Consider the following 26,857-nt stretch of genomic DNA (forward strand, 5'->3'; position numbering starts at 1 on the left):
TTCAGAGAAGGTTCACAGGAATCATTCTGGGAGTGAAAGCATTATCATATGAGGAGCATTTGATGGCTCTGGGCCTGGATTCACTGTTATTTAGAAGAATGAAGAGGGATCTCATTGAAACATATTGAATGTTGAAAGACCTAGATAGAGTGCATGTGGAAAGGATGTTTCTTATAGTCAGGGAGTCTAGAACCAGAGGGCACGACCTTAGAATAGAAGGACGGTCATTTAGAACGGCGATGGGGAGGAATTTCTTTAGCCAGAGGCAGTTTATTTAAGGTGGAGGTTGATAGGTTCTTGATTAGTCAGGGTATGAAGGTTACAGGGAGAAGGCAGGAATATCAGGTTGAGAAGGATAATGGATCTGCCATGATAAAATGGCAGGGCAGGATGGCCTGATTCTGCTCCTATCTCTTATGGTCTTATTAAGTGAGGCAATTCAAATTTTAGTAAATGCCGTTTAGTATCGCCTTTGAGTGAAATTAAAAAATATATTCAAGGAATAAATATATTCTTTGAATAAGATTAGTTGCTCTAAGGTTTGAAACAAGAATTGAGGATGCATTGCAGTGCCATCAATTAGTATCCCAGATTTGCTGCTGACAATGGGTGCTGTTTCTTTAGACTTGAAATCGTATGGCATTGAATCAGGTCCTTCGGTCCAACTTATCCTTGGCAGCCATGTTGCTCATTATTTGGTGCATTGCCCTCAAAACTGCTCTTTTCCATGTACTTAACAATGTTTCTTAAATATTGCTAATGTGCCTACACACAGGTACTGTAGTGGCTACACATTGTTGCAATGAGTGGGGGATGGGAGCGGACCCAAGCGCAGGACACAGACACACAGGTAGAATAAACAGAAATGTATTTATTGATAGCTACTAAGAAGGCCAGGGAGCGAGGATAAAAAGCCAACATGGACATAAACATTGGATAACAAACTGGTAAAACCTGGACTTGGACTTCGGTTCGGACACAGAGCCTGGACTTGGACTTGGACTCAGACACAAAGCCTGGACTTGAACTTGGACTCGGACACAAAGCCTGGACTTGGACTTGGACTCGGAACCTGATCTTGGAATTGGACTTGGACATGGAACCAGGTCTTAGACTTGGACCTGGACACGGAGCCAGGACTTGGACTTGGGCTCGGACACACAGCCTGGACTTGGACTCGGAATTGGAACCTGGGCTCGAACACAGAGCCAGGACTTAGACTTGGACTTGGACTAGACTCAGAACGACAAAACAACAACAGTCCATTCGAGTAGCGGCCAACAGCCTGCCTACTCAGCTGGATACGAGACGACAAAACAGCAACAGTCCATTCGAGTAGCGGCAAATGTCCTGCCTACTGAGCTGGATACGAGATGACAAAACAACGACAGTCCATTTGAGTATCAGCAAACGGCCTGCCTACTCAGCTGGATACGAGACGACGAAATCCAAACCACCACAGTCCATTCGAATCTTAGCTCGGAGAAGCGGTCACTGGCCAGCAAATCCCAGCTGGCCATGGAAACAGCAGAATTCGTACCTTTGGCTTGGAGTGGCGGCAAACAGCTGGCAACTCAGCTGGATACAAAAACGACCAAATCCACAAAGCAACCCCGGGCACCCGAGCCACTTACAGTACACAATTCTCGGCAGCTCCAGGACGAGCATAGCCACACTGGCTACGGTGACGAACCAGCAGCGAGTAGATGTAAGCCGGAGTCTTTATGCTACTGGTTCGAATGAGGATCAGGGGCCCTAATCAAGGAGCCCAATGGAACACGAGGAAAGGAAATTAACAGAAATGACGAGTCAACAGACTGGACCGTGACACACATTGACCCAGATTTTCAAGTTCAGGTTTAATTATCATTCAACTATACATGAAGAAAGCCAGACAAAACAGTATTCCTCCAGGGCCAAGATGCGAAACATATTACCAACAGCACACAGCACACTGAACATCGCACCCCTAGCACAAATGGAATTTCAATGGAATTATCACTTCTGGGGCACCTAGGGGCAACTCGAGTGGCAGCAGTACTCTCAATGGATACGATTAAATATTCTTGTTTCAGCCTGATACAGCTAAAAAGCACAATTGCTTCCAAGGTCAGTACAGTCAACAAAGATGTCTTAATGCGTTTAAACACACTATCGCTGCTTAAAACTGACGAAAACAACTCTGACTGTGGATGTAAGTGCCCACAGAGGAATCGTGGCTGTACATCGGGATTACAAGTGCATTTGAGGAAACGGGGTTTTAAACTCCTAATACTGACTATCTTGCTGGCAAACGTGCAGTCTCTGGTGAATAAAATTGATTATTTCAGAGCTAGGGTTCTGAATCAGAGGGACATTAGGACCGCATGGGTCCTTTGTTTCACGGAATCCTGATTAACCCCTTCTGTACCAGATGCAGCGATTTAGATCGACAAGTTTACTATACACCGTCAGGATAGATCTATAGAGTCTCAAAAGCAGAGGTGGAAGAGTATGCCTCATGATCAACTCTTCTTGGTGCACAAATATATCAGTGATGTCCCAATTCTGCTCACCAGACCTGAAGTATCTAGCAGTCAAGTGCCGTCCTTTTTACCTACCACAGGAGTTCTCTGGGGTCACTTTGGTGGCAGTATACATGTGTTGGCGCATGGCCAAGTGGTTAAGGTGTCGGTCTAGTGATCTGAAGGTCGCTAGTTTGAGCCTCAGCTGAGGCAGCGTGTTGTGTCGTTGAGCGAGGCACTTAAACACACGTCGCTCTGCGACGACACCGGTGCCAAGCTGTATGGGTCTTAGTGCCCTTCCCTTGGACAACATCGGTGGCGTGGAGAGGGGAGACTTGCAGCATGGGCAACTGCCAGTCTTCCATACAACCTTGCCCAGGCCTGCGCCCTGGAAACCTTCCAAGGCGCAAATCCATGGTCTCACGAGAATAACGGATGTCTATATACATTCCACCTCAGACCAATGTCAATCAGACTTTAGATGATCTGAGCAATGGGATCAACATGTATGAAACAGCACATCCTAATGCCCTCACCATTGTTTTGTGAGATTTTAACCAGGTCAGTCTGAAAAAAATCACTAAGCAATTACCATCAACAAATCACCTGCAATACCAGAGGAAACAACACACTGGACCATTGCTACACCACCATCAAGAATACCTACCGTGCAATTCCACGACCTCACTTTGGGAAGACTGATCACCTGGCTGTACTTCTACTCCCTGAGTATAAGCAGAGACTGAAGACTCCAGGACCAGTAGTGAGAACTAAGAAGGTATGAACAAGGGAAGCACAGGAGCACCTACAGGACTGCTTTGAATTGGTGGACTGGACTGTATTCAGGGATTCATCTTTGAACCTGGTTGAGTAAGCTGCAGTTGTTACTGACTTCATTAAAACCTGTGTGGATGAGTGTGTGCCTACAAAGACACTGCACATTGCCAAACCAAAGCCGTGGATAAACCAGGAGGTACGTCATCTGCTGAAGGCTAGATCTGTAGTGTTCAAGTCTGGCGATCCAGGCCTGTACCAGAAAATCAGGTATGATTTACGCAGGGCTATTTCAAGGGCGAAGAGACAATTTCGAATGAGGTTGGAGGCAACATCGGATGCACAACAACTCTGGCAGGGCTTGCAAGACATTACTTCCGACAAAGCGAAACCCAATAGCATGAATGGCAGCAATGCTTCACTGCCAGATGAACTCAACACCTTCTATGCCCCCTTTGACAGGGAGAATACAACAACAGCTGTGAAGATCCCTGCTGTACCTGATGACCCTGTGATCTCTGTCTCAGAGGCCGATGTTAGACTGTCTTTAGAGAGAGTGAACCCTCGCAAGGCGGAAGGGTCCAATGGAGTACCCGGTAATGATCTGAAAACCCGTGCTAACCAAGTGGTGGGAGGATTCAAGGACATTTTCAACCTTTCACTGTTATGGGTGGAAGTTCCCACTTGTTTCAGAAAGGCAACAATTATAGCAGAGCCTAAGAAGAATAACATGAGCTGCCTTAATGAAAATCACCCGGTAGCACTCACATCAACAGTGATGAAATGCTTTGAGAAGTTGGTCATGACTAGACTGAACTCCTGCCTCAGCAAGGACCTGGACTCATTGCAATTTGCCTATTGCCACAATAGGTGAATGGCAGATGCAATCTCAATGGCTCTTCACACAGCTTTAGACCACCTGGACATCACAAACACCTATGTCAGGATGCTGTTCATCGACTATAGCTCAGCATTTAATACCATCATTCCCACAATCCTGATTGAGAAGTTGCAGAACCTGGGCCTCTGTACTTCCCTCTGTAATTGGATCCTCAATTTTCTAACCGGAAAACCACAATCTGTGCAGATTGGTGATAACATATCCTCTTCGCTGACGATCAACACTGCCGCACCTCAGGGGTGTGCGCTTAGCCCACTGCTGTACTCTCTATATACCCATGACTGTGTGGCTAGGCATAGCTCAAGTACCATCTATAAATTTGCTGACAATACAGCCATTGTTGGTAGAATCTCAGGTGGTGATGAGAGGGTGTACAGGAGTGAGATATGCCAACAAGTGGAGTGGTACCACAGCAACAATCTGGCACTCAACGTCAGTAAGACAAAAGAGCTGATTGAAAGAGCTTCAAGAAGGGTAAGACAAAAGAACACATATGAATCCTCATAGAGGGATCAGAAGTGGAGAGAGTGAGCAGTTTCAAGTTTATAGGTGTCAAGATCTCTGAGGATCTAAACTGGTCCCAACATATTGATGTAATTATAAAGAAGGCAAAACGGTGTCTATACTTTATTAGGAGTTTGAAGAGATGTGGCATGTCAACAAATACACTCAAAAACTTCTATAGATGTATTGTGGAGAGCATTCTGACAGGCTGCATCACTGTTTGGTATGGGGGCGGGGGGGGGGCTACCGCAGGGCCAAAAGAAGCTGCAGAGTGTTGTAAATTTAGTCAGCTCCATCTTGGATACCAGGACATCTTCAGGGAGCGGTGTCTCAGAAAGGCAGATTAAAGTCCTCCAGCACCTTATGGCATGCCTTTTTCTCAGTTACCATCAAGTAGGAGGTACAGAAGCCTGAAGGCACACACTCAGCGATTCAGGAACAGCTTCTTCCCCTCTGTCATCTGATTCCTAAATGGACATTGAACCCTTGGGCACTACCTCACTTTTTTTTAATATATAGTAGTTCTGTTTTTGCACAATTCTTAATCTATTCAATATATGTATACAATGTAATGTATACTGAATAAGATTTACTTATTTATTTATTAATTTTCTGTTTTTTCTTCTATATTATGTATTGCATTGAACTGTTTCTACTAAGTTAACAAATTTCATGTCACATGCCGGTGGTAATAAACCTCATTCTGAAATAGAACATATGGTTATGATTTCAGAAAAAGATGTAGTCACAAAAAAAATAATATAGCCCAAGTCTCTCAGTGCCATGCCTGTATCCTGGTCCAGCTTGTTCTTCCACCCATCAAACACTGCGCAGCAGCATCAAGCTAACACCGGAGGGCAGCCAACAGCGATGGGAGAGGCCAGCCCCCAACCCAAGTACAGATTCCAGCACATCCGCAGAGGCTCTCCCACACCGCTTTAGCATCTCTTGTCCTGGTCAGCTGCAACAGGCAACCCACAGCATGGCCTACTCCTCCCTACAACCGTGGCAACACATCTCCCCCATTGTTGGTCTCGCCAACGAACCAGTGAATGGGACTTTCAGTATTCTACATCAGGGGTCCCCAACCTTTTTTGCACTGCGGACCGGTTTACTATTGACAATATTCTTGCAGACCGGTGGACTGGCCGACCCGTGGGGGGAAGGGTTGCCGACGGACAAGAGTAGCAGTCAAATACGTTGTGTTTACCCCGAGGAAGACTACAATGACCATGAGGCCATGCGCGGTAACCAGTACGCGGTCACCAGTGCGCATGCGCGTACATGTAACATGCCGAATTTTCTTTACAAATCGTTTTTGGTGGTTCTGTTGGGAGGGGGAGGGGTGTTAATCACGACCGGAATATCGGAATATAGGTGATAAATTGCTAATACACTCAACTTTGTTTCTAAAAGGGTTTATCTATAACGAATTTAATATTAAACACACAGCGCATATTTTCCTCGCATGAATATAGTGATGTCAATTATCAGGGGAGGACGGGGGAGCTTGAAGTAAGTATTGAACGAACTTCCATTAGAAGTGGTAGTGGCAGGTTCGATATTATCATTTAACGAAAAATTGGACAGGTATATGGACAGGAAAGGAATGGAGAGTTATGGGCTGAGTGCAGGTCGGTGGGGCTAGGTGAGAGTAGCGTTCGGCACGGACTAGAAGGGCAGAGATCGCCTGTTTCTGTGCTGTAATTGTTCTGTGGTTATGTAAGTAAGTCAATAGCATCGTAACATTTTAAGTAACATTTGGATGTTAAACACACAGCACATATTTTCCCCGTTTGAACATAAAAAATCATTGCAACACACCAATATCGGTGAATCAGTGGGAGCCCTGGACACATTTCCTGCAACAAGACGGTCCTATCGAAGGGTGATGGGAGACGGCGATACTCGAACGGGGTTCCTTATGTCCAGTCTATTCTGCAATTTAGTTTTCGTTTCATTCATTGCAGAGATATGTTGGAAATGGAAGCAACGTTTTCATTACTTTCGTTGCTACCTCAGGATATTCAGCCTTGACTTTGATCCAGAATGCCGGCAGAGATATTATGTCAAACATACTTTTCAGCCCGCCGTCATTTGCAAGCTCAAGGAGTTGATCTCCTTCTCGCATTGACATGGATGACGCGCGGGTAATAACCTCGCGTGTGTTCAAGCTCAACAGTGCGTGACAGGGAATGAGGAAAGGTGCAGCTGACTTATATCACCAAATCATATCGTTTCCTCATGGCCCGGTAGCACATGCTTTGCGGCCTCTACATTACCAATGTCCTATAGGATCTTGCAATCACAAGAAAAACATCCGAGACAATCATTTGCACTCTACACTGTGCAATGGTACACGGCAAGTCCAGCTGCATAATGGTACTGAATGCGTTCAGCAACATCACTATCGAGCAATTCGCTAATGGGATAGTCCTGCAGTACTTGACGTTCTTAGTATCCAACAGCAACTTGCAATTGTCAAAAAAAGACATACAAGACGAAAAAATACCCCGTTGATTGGACCTGGAGTGGCTATAGCCTTTCTCTTGGTTCTCCAGTTTCCTCTCACAAAGATGTGGTGGAATATTAACTGGTCACTGCAAACTGTCCCTGCTATAGGTGGGTGGCTGGAGAATGGGGGTTGGGGTTAAGGAGATTTGATAGAGGTATGAGAGAGAATAGGTTACAGGGAAATGGTTAATGTGGTTTCTCTGAGAGTTGGCATAAACACGATGGGCTGTTTCCATTTTGTTAAAAAAATATAAGCTTTGTTGGCAATCTATACTTGCTCCTCAGATATCATTTGTCTGCATTTTTCCCCTTTTTCCTTTCATCAAATTTAAAAGTGAAAGCTGACCAAATATATATTTTCATGTTTTGTTTAAGACGGTAAAATAGTCTCATCATAACAGAGTGATGGTTTACAGAAGAAGTCATTCTGCTTCACATTAGTTTAGGTAATGGAATTTGCTCCTACAGAATTCACAAATTACTACCAAAAAATCTGGGATATGGAATAAAGATTTGCTCATTGAAAATTTATGTGGAACATAAGTAAATAAATAAACATTTTTTTCCAACACACATTTCTTGGCGCATGCAGAGATGATGTAGCTACATTGTGATGCTACTGCTTAGAATGGTCATAGTAGCACAAGCTCTACTGTAGGGTTTGTTACTACTATTGCCACCCTTGTTCTTACCTGGCTACTATTGCCAGAAGGCAGACAACGACTGCTTGGAATCTGCCCTGTCTTGAGAACCCATGCTCCCAAGAAGCTCTAAGCCTAGTTGATGTTACAATCCCTCTTCCAACCCCCCCTGCTATAGTTTACAAGGGATTTAAAGTTACATGAATAATATGTGAAGTATAATATCAGACCAGTTGAGAGGTTGTCATTTTTATCTGTGAAATGAAAGCATCTAAAACAGAAATTATTTCCAATTGAATTACCCCTTTTTATTGAATGGAGACTAAAGTGGAAATAATAGCAAAGTAAGTTATAATTTCTCTCAACATTTTGGAAAAACTTCTGAATGCATCTGGGCTGGATTTGAATTATTTACCAACAATTTATCTTGTTTAAGTTGCTGCCAGTTTTAATCATTCATACAGTGACTATTCATGATGCCAATTCACAGTTCAAATTCAAAATATTTAAACAGTGGCTAGAATGATCAGATTTATTTTCAGACCAGTGAAGTACTTAACAAAAGGAATGTTTGTAACTAGTGAGAAAGTTTAATTTGACGATTCTTATCTGCTTAGTTATGTCCTTGTTTGTATCATTTTTAACTTATTTAATGTTTAAATGCAACACTAGATAATCTATGCTCATATTTCCAGTTGTGTGTAATACTGGAGCCAATGCAAGAACTGATGTCCAGACACAAAACATACAATATCAGCCCAAGGGACTGCCTGAAAACATGCTTATTCCAGAAATGGCAGCGAATGGTGGCACCTCCAGGTAGGCTGACAATGTTTAATTGAATATTACAGCTAGAGGTATATACTGTCGTTATAATAACATTTAGGAATGCTCCATTAATACATTTTATAAAGTTTGTTACACTTAACACAATATCAAAGGTATGGATCCCTAAATCACCACGATCTTACTAGTAACTCCTTATTGATATTTATTACATCCTTGTGTTTCCATATCAATATGTTCAGTAGTGTAGGTAACTTCCCATCTGCTGCACAAGCTATATTACACACAGTATTTTGGTACCCACAAATTATTTGGCTTTTAAAAAATATTTTCCACACAAGTTGCTGCACAGATTAAGGATCAATCAGTGCTAATTAGGTTTAGCATAGAAACATTAAGTTAGTATCTGCCTCAGCTTCTGAATGTGTTGTTTTTGAGAAAAAGTTGGTTTCTGGGATTGTTTTAAATATAGATCAGTGTCCCTTCTCATACACTATCTGAATCTGGGCAATCCAATTAGGAGATGGTTGAATCGTTGAGTTAGGCTTATATACATCAATAATGGATTCTGGTTAACTGGGCCATCGGTTAATCAGGGCAGCCACTTATTTCGGACAACTCTTAAAGAACAAAAACTGAGAAAATAGCCGACATTCCCTTTGTTTATTTGGGACACTATGCCGCTTAATGGGGTAGGAAACTACTGCTGAACAGTTTCTAACTAGCATCAGTCACGTGCACTTGTGTGGCTGTTAGACACTACACAGTGCTTCAAGCAAACTGTTTTTAAATAGCATCAGCTGTGTGTGTTTGTGTGTAAAAAGCAGCATTTTTTGTCTCTGATAGTTGGCAAGAAATATCAGAACTGTTTTGCACACTGCGGTTTCAAGCACTCAAGCTTGGAAATGGCAGAAACAGCTAGGAGTGAAAATGAAAAGATTTCATTACTTCAACAAGTTAGGAACTATGAAGAATTTGAAGGTATCAACAATCACCTTGAATGTTACAGTGAAAATTAAGAATTGGAGGATGAAATGATCGACAGTATTGTATGAAGGCAGTCCATTATCTGCACAAGGTGTCTGGTCTGATTTTGTTCACTTACAGTCAAAAGAACATGAAGTGGGTGAATTCCTCTGTTGATCAAAATGAGGAAATAATACAGTTTTATAGTACTGTAGTAGTATTGATAGTGTTCCAGTTTGTTCTGTATTTCATTTAAATATATAATTTGTTACTCAGTTTGTATTTTTATGCCTTTTCTAACTTCGGCTAATTGGGACAGGCACTTAATTGGGCCAAAATGTTTTCATCCCGATGTGTCCCAATTAACCAGAATCCACTGTACTGTACATCCCAGATCTCTATCTGAAGAGGTAAATGAAATAAATAAATATCTAACTCTCAAACTAGCAAAAACTTCACAAGTATTCAAAGGTACATCTATTTGGAAATGATTTGATAGTGATTAACAAAGTTGTTACAGGATAGATAGGGACTTTACTGAATTAGACACTTAGTAAGCCTGCACTTGGTTTTCTCATCATTGTCTTTCAAATGTAGATAACTGTTGACACTGTAGTACTTTGCTCATAATTTCAAAAGTTGTTTCATACACCTATTAGATTTCAGTATCGAACATATTCTGGAATTTTATAGACCTGTTAAGATTTTGGTATCAAACACATTCTTGAATTGCTTTTAGAGAGTTGACTAATCCTACCACACACCAAGTTGGCAAGGTCAGAAAACTTGTAACTTGTCATCAAGACCAAATTTTGCCCAATTAATTATTTGCTCGATGCTGCATTTGGCTTCAGAATAGTGTCTCTCAAAAGAAAGACTGATGTAAGACTTCACTGCCCATGGTGAAGTAAGTTATACAAGTTGTTGATTACTTCAATTTCCCTCCTGAACAAAGACAACATCCTGTTCACCATCAAGTGTGACATGTGAAGATGAGGATATTTAACAAATAGAAGAATACAATGAACTTTCTGCATGCTAGCCAAGAATATCACTCAGTCACTGAGTCTGTCTCCTAGCCACTCAGTCTATCTCTGTTATAGCATAGAGATTTGCTTAACAGAAGGTTGGATCGGTATATTAAATCAGATTCCAGTTCCTCATCAATAAAATAATTAACTGATCAATCAGGAGCATTATGTATCAAGTGTGCTGACTTCCCGCCAAGTTCTCTAATTAACATGCCCATTAAATGTGATAACTATACTTGAAAGAAGTACTCTGCTTATTCATATGCATTCATTGAATGTCAAAGGAATGCTTTGCTAATGTGCTTATGCCTGTATTATACCAAAGTTGATGCCAATCATTTTAGTTATTTAACATCTTCGTAGTGAAAGCATTTGTCATTTTTTCATTCTTAACGTAATGAACGTTGCCACGTAGTTATTCTAGTCCATTATTAAAAGCAGTTAACTTGTGAACTATTCTCAAGTTTTATCTTATACCTGCAAGTATGAAGTAAACATAGTGATTTGAAAAGTGTACAATTGCATCCTACAACAAGCAGCGCAATGACTCAGTACGTTGGAGTGCCAGCACACTGTGTCATGGTGTTGTTGGAGTGAAAGGTGAAACTCCATGCAGTTTGGTTTCATATCTCAGCTGTGCTGTGGTGGGAAGACGCTGAGCGGAGGGCAGATGCCTCCCCACAGAGGGGAGGTAGATTTAGAGGGACTGCAGACTCGGCTTGGAGGAATCAGGAGACTGAGGAGAAAAATAGAGGAGATTAATTCACTAAAATGGCAAACAAAAAATTATACTATATCGTATATGCACCAGTAAAACCGTTGCAATTAACAACCATGTAAGAGTAAAATACCTGTCCCGTGATGCTGTAATCCTTCAGGTCGAACCTCACAATCAGCCGTTATACCCTTTCTCCTACGTCACACCGCCTCAACCCCACAACCTCGCTCAGCGCGCCCAGCGCATAACGGTAAGAAAACAAAGTTTAATTATTTTTAGTCATTTGAAGTGTATATTATATCAAAATAGCAAAAACATGGAGGGAGTAATAAGGCAAGACTAATCTTGTATGTTTGGATGGCTTTGACATCCAATGTTCATCAACATGTAACTGTTAGTTTGACCCAGTTCGAAGTAAATACAGAGGATTTTTTACTTTGGTAGCTCTGTGTTTTAACTGTTGTAAATACAGTGAGAAAATTTCCCATATTTCTACTTCTAGCAAAATTGCAAATGTTCTAAACAAAAGCATTTGGAGTTTTGCTAGTAATAACACTTAGAAAAAGTCTTTACACCATTATTATGAAATAACTAAAGGAAACCTTCTGCCATAGTTGGTGCTGGGTCATTTGTGCTTTATTCATACTCCAGTGGTTCTAAGTTGGAGACAGCTTTAGCGGTCATATTCATTTTGGGACTTTCCAGGTGGGGCCTTTCAGGTGGGGTGCCTTGCAAAGAAAAAGCTGGCATTTCATCTCCCTCACATTGTTCACTTCCTGCTGGCCTCATGAGGAGTAGTATAGTCAATTGGCATCTTTGGGGAGAGGCACAGTTTCACTTGATTGAAATGTGGAAGTGATAAATTGTCTTAAAAGCTTTGCCAAGTGTGGAAAAACTTCATTGTCTTAAATTTTATAATGATCCATATTTTGACTTGCAAAGCCATCAACCACACTAGCTGCTAAAGGGCAACATTCCTTCCAATTTTAAATTATCATGTTATAATTTAACTAGTATCCAATGACCAGTAATGAACTCACCAGCCATTCTAGTAAACACTCAGAAAATGAAATTATTATGAGATGGAATCAGGCAAATACCATTCAGTAAGATTAATTACAATGTTATAAATTAATGACCAAAGCAAAGAGAATGAGTTATCAGAGAGAATGTCGGGATAAAGAATTGATCTACTACAACTTCACACAAAATTTACCTTAGCTGTGTTGTTGACTAAGCGGCTCCTCATATTTAGCCAGTCAGGGAAAGGTAAAACAAATCTGTCTTGAGCATTCAAAAGTTAATGATATCAAAACCGTGATCCTGGCATGTTTTTGTTTTGTTTTGTTTTTCACAGCAGAACCAACCAGACAACAGACAAACAAGCGGAGAAAGAGGAAGAACTCAGCGAGCAGTACCTCAAACAGCAGTGCAGGAAACATCAACAGCATGAACAGCAAGAAAAAAGGGCCTGTGGGGAATTTCAGTCTCTCCAGTCAGGTACCTGTAAGCATCTCCTTTCATTCTGTGTCTGACCAGGACAAGCATATTGACCTGTTACTAGTTAAATACAGTGGATTCCGGTTAATTGGTCTGTTGGTTAATCGAGCAGCCGCTTAATTGGGACAACTCTTAAAGAACAATAACTAATCGAGAAAATAGCCGGGATTCCTTTTGTTTATTTGGGACACTATGCCACTTAATTGGAACTGGAAACTGTTTTCGTACAGTTTCTAACTAGCATCAGTCAAGTGAACTTGTGTGGTTGTTAGACATTACACCATGCTTAAAGCAAACAGTTTTTAAAAGGTGTCATTTGCATGTGTTTGTGTTCAAAAGCAGTGATTTTTGTCACTGAAAGTTGGTAAGCAGTAAGTCATAAGCTGCAAGACAAGTTAGAATTGTTCTGTTCACTGCGGTTTCAAGCATTCAGGCTTGGAGATGGCAGAGATGGCTGGGAATGAACATGAAATGATTTCACTACTTCAGCTAGCTAAGAAACTATGAAAAATTTGAAGGTATCAACAATTTTCTTGAATGTTACAATGAAAATGAAGATTTGGAGGATGCAGTCGTCGAAAGCATTGTGTGAAGGCAGCCCACTCTCTGCCCTAGGTGTCTTCTCTAATTTACAATCAATCAACGACAAGGCAGCTTGTTGGTTGTCTGTCATATCTGATGATGACAGTGAACCCTGTGCAGGAAAGTTTTGAAAATGGAAAAACCATGGCACTGAGACAGTTCTACTCTCTCAACCTCAGAAGTCCGGGTACAGTGGTACAAGTATTCATCACAAACTGGGATCTGCCTTGGTTGCAGTGGATAACCATGACTTCTGTGCCTAATATTGTCCTTCATTCTCCATGAAGCATTGCAAAATAACCTTCTGCCCATTGGATCTCACTATTGATCTCATCCGTCCAGTCTGCCAGAGCTGACCTTACATGCTAGGACAGGCATATCCCTGTTCCACCAGGATAGGAGATCCACTGACTACCCTCACCTGCCAAAGCGGTGTACTGGGGTGTGACCACTGTCGCATGCAAACAACTACTTGGAGCCACAAGTGAAAGCTGAGTGTCCAGTGGGGACCAAAGGTGAGTGAACTGCCCAGAATGAACATGACAAGCCCCTTCGCTAAAGGTGCTATCCCTCACTGGACACCCCATACACAGCAGTGTACACCAAATGAGTTACTCCTTTGATAACTATTAGGAACAAATACACAGATTTGTATTACTGTAGTACCATTGGTAGAATTCTGATTTGTTCTGTATTTCATTTAAATACATGATTTGTTACTCAGTTAAACGGCAGTATGTCTTTTTTATACCTTTTTAACTATTTCCATTACACTTCAGCTAATTGGGGGAGCTGCTCAATTAGGCAAAACTGTACATGTCTTGATGTGTCCCAATTAACCAGAATCTACTGTATATATAATGAATTTCCACACACACTGCTGTAATGATTTGTTTTGTTTTTTTTTGTATGTCAACTTTTCTTAGCAGCCTTTATTTGCTAAGATCCAGAAAATAACCCAAATGTAATCCAGAAAATAACCAGTTCAACCTTGGCTCTTCCAATGCAAATCTTCTTATAAAATGAAGCTATCTCTGATAGCTTTTGTCTTGTATCTAGCTTTGTTCCATTAGCACCTTTGTTTTATGTGAGGTAGCTCATAATTGAGTGTACAGGACCAAACGTGAAAGGCAAAAATAACAACATAACAGCAAAAGAGGCTTAGTAACATTGTACATATTGTGACCCCTTACTCGCTAAATGGAGCACCTTTTAAATGTACATATGGTACGTAAACTACTCCTTCATCATGGCTGCAAACAGTGGAATGCAATAATATCTGATACGCTAGTTTTCTGTCTGTCATGGGTCTGCTATTTATTTGCTGAACAACCTCATTCAGATGCCTAACCAAAGCAAAATTCTAGCTCTCAAGCAAGGTACTGACCATAATGCTTAGCATAGCAGCAAAGGGCTACAAAGCCAAGATCTATGAATGAAAAATAACAATATGCCTGCCATCAAATGCCCCACCCATTTCATATTCCAATGAGCTCAGGAACTGACCTTCAAAGATCCTTCAGAAAGTAGCTGCATCTCACATACTTACAGCTTCAAAATATTCCCTGCCACCTCCCCTCCCCAAACTCCAGCCTCACTGCCAGCAAAACAAGAAGTTGTGTTAAAGCAGTTTTTAAAAAATTGCACATGGTTAAACATGAAAAACTTGGGGAAAAATAGTTTTCTTGAGAAAAAAAGTGGCTCCAACAAAATAATCGAGACCCACAGTGTCCTCCCTCCTCTGGCAGCAGCTACAGCAGGGCTTCATCCACGTCCTTCAGGACAACGTCTCCACGGTGGCTCAACCTGAAATGCCAGCGTCCTCTTCGCACAGGTCAGCACAGCGGCTCCACATGACATCCTAAATGTCGTCCTCTACCACTCCGGAACAGGTAAATCCCCAGAAATACAGAAGGAGGAAAAGAGAAAGAAAATTGTTTTTACGATTAAAATGCAATCGCTCAGCAAGTGGCTGAGCAATACAGTCCTAGAAAGTTCCACATTTCATCCCCCTGTCCAAGCTGAGGTAGCTCTTCCAAGCTCTACATCAGTGGCAATAGGATGCTATAATTAATATATATACCTTAAAGAAAGGAAGGGAAGCACAGGCCAGGTTTCCATTCCAAATCACCAGTCATCAGTGATTGCCAGAGTATGTGTAACTGAAGGAAAGGCGAGGACAGAATCATTCTAATTAAAAACTAACATTTGGTTCTAGCCTGCTAATACCATGAAATAAGCAGTATGCTCTCTCAAGGCTGATGTGGTCATGTTTATTTCATAATTGATAAATAAACTAATAATTGGGATTCCAGTCTTGAAAAGAAAACTGTTGAAGTGATTCAGTCAAGTACCTTGATTATGTTAATACTCGTTTGAATTTGTAATTAAGTCTGACAGATGGTATAGTTCATGTTAATGAAGTTGATCAGTTTACAGTCATTTTTTCATTACGTGTTTTTTTTTGTGACTTAAGCAACTACTTGATTTTTTGACATCTTTCAGTGAGTTTATCAGATCATTTCATAGAAATGAAATGCACATTAGGAACTTATGCCAATTGCCAACTAAATTTAATCTCACATTGGATAAAGCAATACAATATGAAGCATGGCTATTATGTAAGATGCAAAAGGGTAAGGTAAAGATACTTAACTAAAGCTATTAATGTGGAAGCTAGTTCTTAATTTTTTTGCTGTATCTGATGGAGACTGTTGAACTTGGGATATAGGGAAGTTCATTCAAAAGATAATTTTTAATGCAAGTCCTGTGGAGGAGTTTAAATCTTCCTATTTTGCTCACCAGTGGAAGAGGTTCCTGTTTGCCTATACAGTGCTCCTATGCTCGATCATTCCCCACAGATTGATAAACATGAAGTGATACAATGACTTCAGAGATAGTAGCAACTTCTGCAAAAATGTAAAGGAGGGATCAATTTGTTAAAGACTGGCAATTCATGATTTCATTTCCAATGAGATGAAGACTTGAGTAGACAATGAGAAATACTGAATAAACTACTCAAAAAGTTTCACGTTTTAAATTGCATTTGCTGGATTAGATTTGAGAAAAGTAAAAGCATGAGGTAGGATCTTACAAATGAGATAGAATAATGCATTGCTAGGAACTATGGAAAATTAATAGCTTCTGTAAGAAAATGTAAAATGAACAAATAATTTTATAAACCACTCCTGCTTGCCAAAGTTCAGGTTACATTCTTACCCACTCACCTTTATCGCAAAAAGCACACTGTGCATTTGTTGGCTATAGTTTCTCAATAGGAACTATTCATCACATTTGCTTCTATTTTCCCACCCATCCTTTTACATTTTGCAAAATCTTATCAAGCTCCCTTTAATGCTTTTCCCCTATCACACAGCTACTATGTTCTAATATCTCTCTATGAATTCATTTTAACTACTTATTTCATTTGTATTCCTCAACCCATTCTCCCATTGTAACACATGTACCAATGGATATAACTTTTTAGTATCTACCTTTCTCGATATTTCTTATTCTTTAAATCTTCTGATTTCTCTCTTGATCTTTAGGTACCTTAATTTCCAACTTGAAGTATCTTGTGGTAAATTCTTTCAATGTATTCTTTCCACGGCTGCAGGAAACAATGTCCCAACCAATATCTTATAAAATTCAACAGCATTTCTTTCCTTTTACATTCAATACTGATATTCTACAGCATCAAACTGAGTTTAAGTTACAATTAGATTAACCATAATCTTACTAAATGGGCGAATAGGTATGAGGAGCCATGTGACCTGCTCCTGCCCTGAGTTGTAGGTTCATATATATGAATCCACAAAGGCTCATTAACTCTTTTATAAATCTAATTGCCTGTATAATTTGAGCGCTCTGTTCTTTTAGATAGATACTTTATTGATCTCAAAGGAAATTAGTGTCACAGTAGCATTACAAGTGCACAGATATAAATATTAGAAGAGAAGTAGAAAGAATAAAAAATAAGTTACCACAAACAGACTAACAGGAGGGGTTATCACTTCCCTGGCTATAGTTTGATTCATTATAGAGTCTAATGGTCGAGGATAAACATGAACTCATATAGGGCTCTTTGGAACAGCACAGATGTCTTAGTCTATTACTAAAAGTGCTCCTCTGTTCAATCAAGATTGCATGCAAAGGTGAGAAACATTATCCAGAATTGCCAGGATTTTCCATAGGGCCCTTTGTTCTATCACAGTCTACAGTGTGTCCAGTTTGACTCCTTTAAAAAAGCCAGTCTTTCTAATCAATTTATTGAACCTGTTGGCATCACCCGTGTTGATGCCATTGCCCCAGCACACCACCGCATAGAAGATTGTACTGGTGACAGTAGACTGGTAGAACATGTAGAAGGAGAGGCTTGCATATTCCAAAGGACATCATTTAGGTTGCATTTTCTTATACATTTTCTGATTCTCATTGAACTACATTGTATTACATCTGCCACCTACTTTTCCCATTCTTGTAATCTGCTTACATCTTCTTGCACTCTTCCTCAAGATTTACTGTGAAGCTTATTTGGATAACAGCAACACACTTTGACAATTCTCCAATTCTGCCTGTGTCAAAATGATTTGACAATTGAAAACTCTGAAGGTCCTCTGGAGTAACTTCCACCAACATCTCCTCAAACTGACAAACATTAATTTAGTTTACCAATTAGTTTTTGTTTTTTTGTGTCTGAATTTTCTTCCTCCTTGATGAACTTGTGTACAAAATGTGATACCATTTATTCCATCTCTGTGGTATAATTCCCATATTCAAGAAGTTTTATGTCAAAAGTTTATGCTACCATTATCTCATCTTCATCCTCTATCAGTATTCTTAAATGCAGATTTTGTGATTGCTTTTTAACCAGTCACCTCAGTGGAATGGCTGATATTCCTGTGTTAGATATAGTAGACAAGTTGACTTTGTAAAAGAGCATGGGCTGCAACTCTATCCACTTGCTTCATTATGCATTTTTGATGTACCCCACATCTCTCCCACACCCACAACTCTGCTTGGCAAGAGGCTAAATCTGGGAATACTTGCAGCTTCTCTCCAAATTTTATGAGCAAGTCACTGGAAGTCACACCTGAGAAGAGATTCTTAGTCTTAAAGTGTCTGAATATTAAACACTGAATATAGACAATCGGAAATTTTTAGTTATACTTTTGAATGAAAAAGTGGGCATTATTTTTATTGTTAAGTTTGTGCATTATTTTTGTTTGTTGTTTGTGCATTTTTAAATAAAAATAGAAAGATCTTGGTCACTTAACACGGTAGGCAGCATCTATGGAAAGAGAAAAAGGATTAACATTTAATGTGAAAGACCCTTCAGAACTGGAAAACTATTTATAGGTTGTGGAGAATCAAGTTCATTTTATTGTCATTCAACCATATACATGTATACCACCAAACGAAACAACATTCCTTCAGACCAAGGTGCACAACACAGTACACAACACATAATGTATTACTACCGCAAATAATAGGATGCATTTCCAGCCCAAGTTAAAAAGTAAACTATATAATGCTACTAGCATTTCATATGTGATGTGACCTGGATAGCGGCAGGGAGTTCAATAGTCGTATGACCTAAGGGAAGAAGCTGTTTCCCATCGTAACAGTTCTTGTGTTTTGTGAACAGTTCATATTTTAACAGTTCATTGGGGAAGAGGTAAATAGAATAAAGGAAATATCTGTGATGGGTGTGACCAGGGTTGCTCTGGGACACACATCAAAGTTGCTGGTGAAAGCAGTAGACCAGGCAGCATCTCTTGGAAGAGGTACAGTCGACGTTTCCGGCCGAGACCCTTCGACAGGACTAACTGAAAGAAGAGCTAGTAAGAGATTTGAAAGTGGGAGGGGGAGGGGGAGATCTGAAATGGAGAAGACAGGACGGGGAGGGATGGAGCCAAGAGCTGGGCAGTTGATTGGCAAAAGGGATATGAGAGGATCATGGGACAGGAGGCCTAGGGAGAAAGAAAGCAGGGGGAACCCAGAGGATGGGCGAGGGGTATAGCGAGAGGGACAGAGGGAGAAAAAGGAGAGAGAGAAAAAGAATGGGTGTATATAAATAAATAACGGATGGGGTACAAGGGGGAGGTGGGGCATTAGCGGAAGTTTGAGAAGTCAATGTTCATGCCATCAGGTTGGAGGCTACCCAGACGGAACATAAGGTGTTGTTCCTCCAACCTGAGTGTGGCTTCATCTTTACAGTAGAGGGGGCCGTGGATAGACATATCAGAATGGGGATGGGACGTGGAATTAAAATGTGTGGCCACTGGGGGATCCTGCTTTCTCTGGCGGACAACACTGACTTCTCAAACTTCCGCTAATGCACAACCTCCCCCTCGTACCCCATCCGTTGTTTATTTATATACACACATTCTTTTTCTCTCTCTCCTTTTTCTCCCTCTGGCCCTCTCGCTATACCCCTTGCCCATCCTTTGGGTTCTCCCCCCCCCTTTTCTATCTCCCTAGGCCTCCTGTCCCATGATCCTCTCATATCCGTTTTGCCGATCAACTGTCCAGCTCTTGGCTCCATCCCTCCCCCTCCTGTCTTCTCCTATCATTTTGGATCTCCCCCTCCCCCTCCCACTTTCAAATCTCTTACTAGCTCTTCTTACAGTTAGTCCTGACGAAGGGTCTCGGCCCGAAATGTCGACTGTACCTCTTCCAAGAGATGCTGCCTGGCCTGCTGCGTTCACCAGCAACTTTGATGTGTGGTCTTGAATTTCCAGCATCTGCAGATTTCCTAGGGTTGCTCTGGGAATGAGTTACCCAGCCAAAATGGGTAGGTACAGTATGATTATGCTTCTTTCTGACAGCAGGGCTGTGGGATATGCATAGTAGACCAGGCTGTACTAATGGAGAAAGAAAAAACTGAGCCAGTATTGGAGCTGGATAACTTATAACAGAAATGGTCAGTATTGGCACTTACAGAGAACTTATTTTCCATTTATTGTACCTAACAGAATTTTTTCTTAGATTTTGTCTCATATCTGTTATTTCTCATTTTCTAGTGAATCCCAGCTTTTGTAACACAAAGCTAATAATAAATATTGCATTAATTGGGCAATACAGTAGTAACAGAATTTTGTAGACACCTTAAATAATTTGATTTCAGTAAATTCAATTGAAAAATCACTGAGCTAAATTTCATGTTTGGTATTGCAGCCCGCTAGATAATAAATATTCAATCCCAGAGATTGAAAATGTCTACCAGAGAATCATTAAAATAATTTTCTTTTATTCATTTCACAAATATATATCTACCACTGTTGTTACATTATTTGATCTCCATCAATAAGTCTGGGTCAGCAATGCATTTGTCTTTGGCTCACTTCTAGGCTTTACTTCTGAAGCACTAACTCCATCCCATACCAATCCTTAGAATTGCAAACTGTTTGCAACAACAGCAGCATAAGTGGCTCAAATTATGTACAGAATACATCACAAGCCATCACTAAGACTTGTTATTTCTACCTCTGCAATATTGCTGAGTTTTGTTTCTACAGCATCTGTCTTAAGCCGAACCAACTTGTTTTTAACCTTGGCCTTTTGTTGATTCCAAAAGGATGTATGGAACATATGTCAAAGCTCACAATTTCTACTTTTTATTAGTGTTGCCAAATTCTACACCCACTATAATACATCTGCTGCTCAGACTTTTACTTTTATTATTTCTGATCAACTAATCTAATACATGACTACAGGTTGGCTTCCCTCGCCATAAACTTGAAGATATCTAAAACTCTCAGCCATGTCCTAATGTGCAGCAAGTCCTTTTTTACCCATTACCTGCAAGCTAAGGAGAACTAAAATTTGTACTTGGTGACAAAGTATCTAAATTTTGAAATTCTCCTCATTGTTTCTATAACCTCTCCCTGCCCCACCTTTATTTAACAGCATAGATAACAAAAAAAAACGAGCTGATGTACTGTATTTGAAGATTCAAAGACAATTGATGAGTCTTCAGAAGTACAATTAGACATTTGGCCTCAAAGTTATTAAACAAGGTTTGTGCACGTGGGATTTAAATAAGTTGCAGATGCTGGAAATCTGGAATAAAAAGAGACAATGCCAGAAACACTCTGCAGGTCAGGCAGCAACTGTGGAAAGAGAAAAAGAATTAATATGAGATCCACCATCAGAACAGAGAGAGAAAACAAGTTAGTTTTCAGTTGCAGAAAAGAGAAGGAAAAGGTAGAACAAATAAGATATCTCTGATAGCATGAGATGAGTTGATTGACTGTGGCTTGTAGAAAAATTCAAGTTCAAACTAAATTTATTATCAAGGTACATACGTCATCATATAATACCTTGAGATTCCTTTTCCTGCAGACATTCACAGTAGATCAAAGAAATATAATTAATGAAAAACTGCATACAAAGATTGAGAAACAATGATTGTAGGGATGACTTACAACAGATTGAAAAGCTTGAGCACGAAGATATCAAGGAAGAGGATGTGCTGGAATTTTTGGAAAGCATCAAGTTGGATAAGTCACCGGGACCGGACGAGATGTACCCCAGGCCTAACTGTGGGGGGCGAGGGGGGAGATTGCTGAGCCTCTGGTGATGATCTTTGCATCATCAACGGGGACGGGAGAGGTTCCGGAGGATTGGAGGGTTGCATATGTTGTTCCCTTATTCAAGAAAGGGCGTAGAGATAGCCCAGGAAATTATAGACCAGTGAGTCTTACTTCAGTGGTTGGTAAGTTGATGGAGAAGATCCTGAGAGCCAGGATTTATGATCATTTGGGGAGGCATAATATGATTAGGGATAGTCAGCATTGCTTTGTCAAAGGCAGGTTGTGCCTTGCAAGCCTGATCAAATTTTTTGAGGATGTGACTAAACACATTGATGAAGGTAGAACATTGATGAAGGTAGTGTATATGGATTTCAGCAAGGTATTTGATAAGGTACCCCATGCAAGGCTTAAGGCAGCGTGGGATCCAAGGGGACATTACTTTGTGGATCCAGAACTGGCTTGCCCACAGAAAGCAAAGAGTGGTTGTAGACAGGTCATATTCTGAATGGAGGTTGGTGACCAGTGGTGTGCCTCAGCGATCTGTTCTGGGACCCCAACTCTTTGTGATTTTTATAAATGACCTGGATGAGGAAGTGGAGGGATGGGTTAGTAAATTTGCTGATGACACAAAGGTTGGGGGTGTTGTGGATAGTGTGGAGGGCTGTCAGAGGTTATAGCGGGACATTGACAGGATGCAAAACTGGGCTGAGAAGTAGCAGATGGAGTTCAACCCAGATAAGTGTGAGGTGGTTCATTTTGGTAGGTCAAATATGATGGCAGAGTATAGTTTTAACAGCAAGAGGATCAGAGGGATCTTGGGGTCCGAGTCCATAGGACACTCAAAGCTGCTACGCAGGTTGACTCTGTGGTTAAGAAGGCATATGGTGCATTGGCCTTCATCAATTGTGGGATTGAGTTTAAGAGCCAAGAGGTAATGTTGCAGCTGTATAGGACTGTGGTCAGACCCTAATTGAAGTACTGTGCTCATTTCTGGTCGCCTCACTACAGGAAGAATGTGGAAACCATAGAATGGGTGCAGAGGAGATTTACAAGGATGTTGTCTGGTTTGGGGAGCATGCCTTATGAGAATAGGTTGAGTGATCTCGGCCTTTTCTTCTTGGAGCAGTGGAGGATTAGAGGTGACCTGATAGAGGTGTATAAGATGAAGAGAGGCATTGATTGTGTGGATAGTCAGAGGCTTTTTCCCAGGGCTGAAATGGCTAGCACGAGAGGGCACACTTTTAAGATGCTTGGAAGTAGGTACAGAGGAGATGTCAGGTGTAATTTTTTTATGCAGAGTGTGTGGAATGGGCTGCCAGCGACGGTGATGGAGGCGGAAACGATAGGGTCTTTTAAGAGACTCCTGGATAGCTACATGGAGCTTAGAAAACTAGAGGGCTATTGGTAACCCTAGGTAATTTCTAAGGTAAAGACATGTTCGGCACAGCTTTGTGGGTCGAAGGGCCTGTATTGTGCTGTAGGTTTTCTATGTTTCTATGAACGTGCAAATACAATAAATAAAGATAAATGTATATCCATCTTTGTCTCTGTTGTTACCATTGATAAGGTTGTGGGAGAGGCCCAGCAGGCCAGGCAGTATGAAGGGAGAGGGGAAAAAAGGAGCCAAAATCACAGATGGATGACTGGCAGTGAAAGCCATTTGTGGTCAATGATAAAGACAGAAAGCAACAGCATGTTACCTAAAGTTGAGAAATTTGATCAAAGTTGAGAAATTTGATTCTGACTGGAATAAACCAGTCAGTTTTGGATTGGAAGACTGTGATGTGCTTAGATTACTCTTGCTGGAACAGTGCGGAAGGCACAGACAGAAAGATCAAAGTGGAAGTGGAATGGTGAATAAAATTGGCCGGTGACTGGCCATGCAGGGTCACTCCTGCGGACTAGATACAAATGCTCTGCTACGTTATCACCTGATTTATTTTTTTCTCTCTCATTGTAGAAGACTGCTTGTAACATTTAGGCAGCATTCTGGCTTAGTGTTCAGTCATAATCCTCCAGTTAGTAGCTTCACACCATGTGCCTCAGAAGGGCAGTGTCCATTATTAAGGACCCCATTACCCAGGACATGCCCTCTTTTCATTGTTACCATCAGGAAGGAGGTACAGAAGCCTGAAGGCCCACACTCAGTGATTCAGGAACAGCTTCTTCCACTCTGTTGTCTGATTTCAAAATGGACATTGAATCCATGAACACTACCTCATTTTTTTTTTACTGTTTTTGCACTATTTTTATTTAACTATTTAATGTACATAAATGCATTTATTGTAATTGATTTACTACATTTATCATGTATTGTATTGTACTGCTGCCACTAAGTTAACAAATTTCATGACATATACCGGTGATATTAAACTTGATACAGATTGCTCCTCAGCCGAACACACACACACCAAATGTCTGAATCTGCAGTTCCTCTCAAACCAAGCAAGATTTTCCAATGTAAAATAAATTACATTTTGAAAGCTAAATACAATACAATCAGAACTTCAGTTGGAAAGATTATCTGTGTCCCTGGATGGTGGATAGGGAAGAGGTGAAAGGACAGGTTATCTTGCAGTTACAGTATATGGGGAAATGCCATGAGACTGGGAGCAGTTAATGGGATGGAAAATTGACCTGGGAGTTACAAAAGGGGGCATTACTTTGAAATGCTGAATGGAGGGGAGCAGACTTTGTGTCTGTTAGTGAAGTTTTGTTGGAGCTAGCAGAATTTGTTCAAAATGATCCATTGAATACAGAGGCTGGTGGGAATAGGGATGGGTGGTGAATACCAGGGAAGCTTTGTTCTTGCTCCATACAGGAGAGGGTGGGTGAAAACAGAGGTGTGGGAAATAGATGAGACATGGTCAAGGGCTTAGTGCATTATAATAAAAGGAAGCCACACTTCAGGAAGAAAGAAGACATTTCAAAGGCATTTGTGCAGAAGGTCTAAATAATTGCAAAGTCCGTCATTGTAGCCACCCCTCCCCATTTTTTCTACTACTGAAAACTAATTTTCCTCTCATTCTCTGTTCTCATGAACATCTTGGAGTTGAAATATTCACTGTATCTCTTTACACATATATCACTTAACCTCCTGAGATTTTTCTTGAATTTTCTGTTTTTTCATTAGAGTGTATAGGATAGCAGATAATATACTCATATGGGATTAAAATTCATTAATGAGCAGAAAATAGAAACTGGGAATAAATTAGTCAGTTTTGATTTGGAAGACATATGAACTGTGCAATCAGTGGCCTCAGCTACTCAGAATTTGTATCATTGATTTAGGAGAGAAGATCAACTATAATTTATTCATACTTTGTGATGGTAAATGCTAGGTAGCAGTGTGGGCTGTGAGAAGGATGCAGAGAGGGTATAAGGGATGTGGACAGTCTAAGTGAATGGACAAGGACATGGCTGATGGAATATAATGTGGAAAAAATATTAAGTAATCCAATTAATTAATTTATCTATCTTTCTATTTATCTATCGATTGAGGTACAAGGAGGAATGGCTCCAACACTTCAAGCCACATCGCACAGCAACCCCCAATTTAACCCTAGGCTATTCACGTGGACAATTTACAATGACCAATTAACCTACTAACCGGTATGTCTTTGGAATGTGGGAGGAAACCGGAGCACCCAGAAAAAACTCACTTGTACCATGGGGAGGACATACAGACTCCTTACAGATGATGCCGGAATTGAACTCCAAACTCCAACATCTGGAGCTGAAATAGCATTGCACTAACCACTACACCTCCGTGCCACCAAATTTGGTAGAAAAAAACAGAAAGGTAGCATTTCCTAAATGATCAGAGATTGAAAAGTATTAGTGTTCGAAAGAATCTGGTTATCCTTGTACATAAATCGCTAAAAGTTGACATGCAAGTTCAACAAGGAGTTATGAATGCAAATAGTATGTTGGCTTTTATCACAAGAGTTTATATGAATACAAGAGTCAAGGATGTATTTGCAGAAGAGGATGTATAGAAAATGTTCATTAGATTAGTTTCTTGCATGGTGGATTTTAAATGAGAAGATATTAAACAGATTTGACCTATAGTCTCTAAAGTTTAGAAGAAAAAGAAGACCATAAGACAAAGGAGCAGAAGTAGGCCATTCGGCCCATCGAGTCTGCTCTGCCATTTTATCATGAGCTGATCCATTCTCCCATTTAGTTCCACTCCCCCGCCTTCTCACCATAACCTTTGATGCCCTGGCTACTCAGATACCTATCAATCTCTGCCTTAAATACACCTAATGACTTGGCCTCCACTGCTGCCCGTGGCAACAAATTCCATACATTCACCACCCTCTGACGAAAAAAACTTCTTCGCATTTCTGTTCTGAATGGGCGCCCTTCAATGCTTAAGCCATGCCCTCTCGTACTAGACTCCCCCATCATGGGAAACAACTTTGCCATATCCACTCTGCCCATGCCTTTTAACATTCGAAATGTTTCTATGAGGTCTCCCCTCATTCTTCTAAACTCCAAGGAATACAGTCCAAGAGCGGACAAACATTCCTCATATGTTAACCCTCTCATTCCTGGAATCATTCTAGTGAATCTTCTCTGTACCCTCTCCAACGTCAGCACATCCTTTCTTAAATAAGGAGACCAAAACTGCCCACAGTACTCCAAGTGAGGTCTCACCAGTGCCTTATAGAGCCTCAACATCACATCCCTGCTCCTATACTCTATTCCTCCAGAAATGAATGCCAACATTGCATTCGCCTTCTTCACTACTGACTCAACCTGGAGGTTAACTTTAAGGGTATCCTGTACAAGGACTCCCAAGTCCTGTTGCATCTCAGAACTTTGAATTCTTTCCCCATTTAAATAATAGTCTGCCCGTTTATTTTTTTCTGCCAAAGTGCAGAACCATACACT

At 40.7% G+C, this 26,857-nt stretch overlaps 1 protein-coding gene across 6 annotated transcripts in view; it reads left to right on the forward strand.

Moving 5' to 3' along the window:
* LOC134344113 (LIM domain-binding protein 2) overlaps nt 1-26,857 on the forward strand; it is a 555,808-nt gene that overhangs the window by 517,378 nt on the left and 11,573 nt on the right. For 2 of the 6 annotated variants that reach the window (XM_063043400.1, XM_063043404.1), the window contains 3 exons: nt 8,534-8,657; nt 11,500-11,589; nt 12,697-12,839. In XM_063043400.1, coding sequence (XP_062899470.1) covers nt 8,534-8,657; nt 11,500-11,589; nt 12,697-12,839 — 357 coding nt within the window. Of the gene's footprint in view, nt 1-8,533; nt 8,658-11,499; nt 11,590-12,696; nt 12,846-15,169; nt 15,314-26,857 lie in introns of all 6 variants that reach the window. The other 4 variants (XM_063043401.1, XM_063043402.1, XM_063043399.1 and 1 more) reach the window with 4 other exon arrangements.

This window comes from Mobula hypostoma, chromosome 3, assembly GCF_963921235.1.
Source record: "Mobula hypostoma chromosome 3, sMobHyp1.1, whole genome shotgun sequence".
Classification (NCBI taxonomy): domain Eukaryota; kingdom Metazoa; phylum Chordata; class Chondrichthyes; order Myliobatiformes; family Myliobatidae; genus Mobula; species Mobula hypostoma.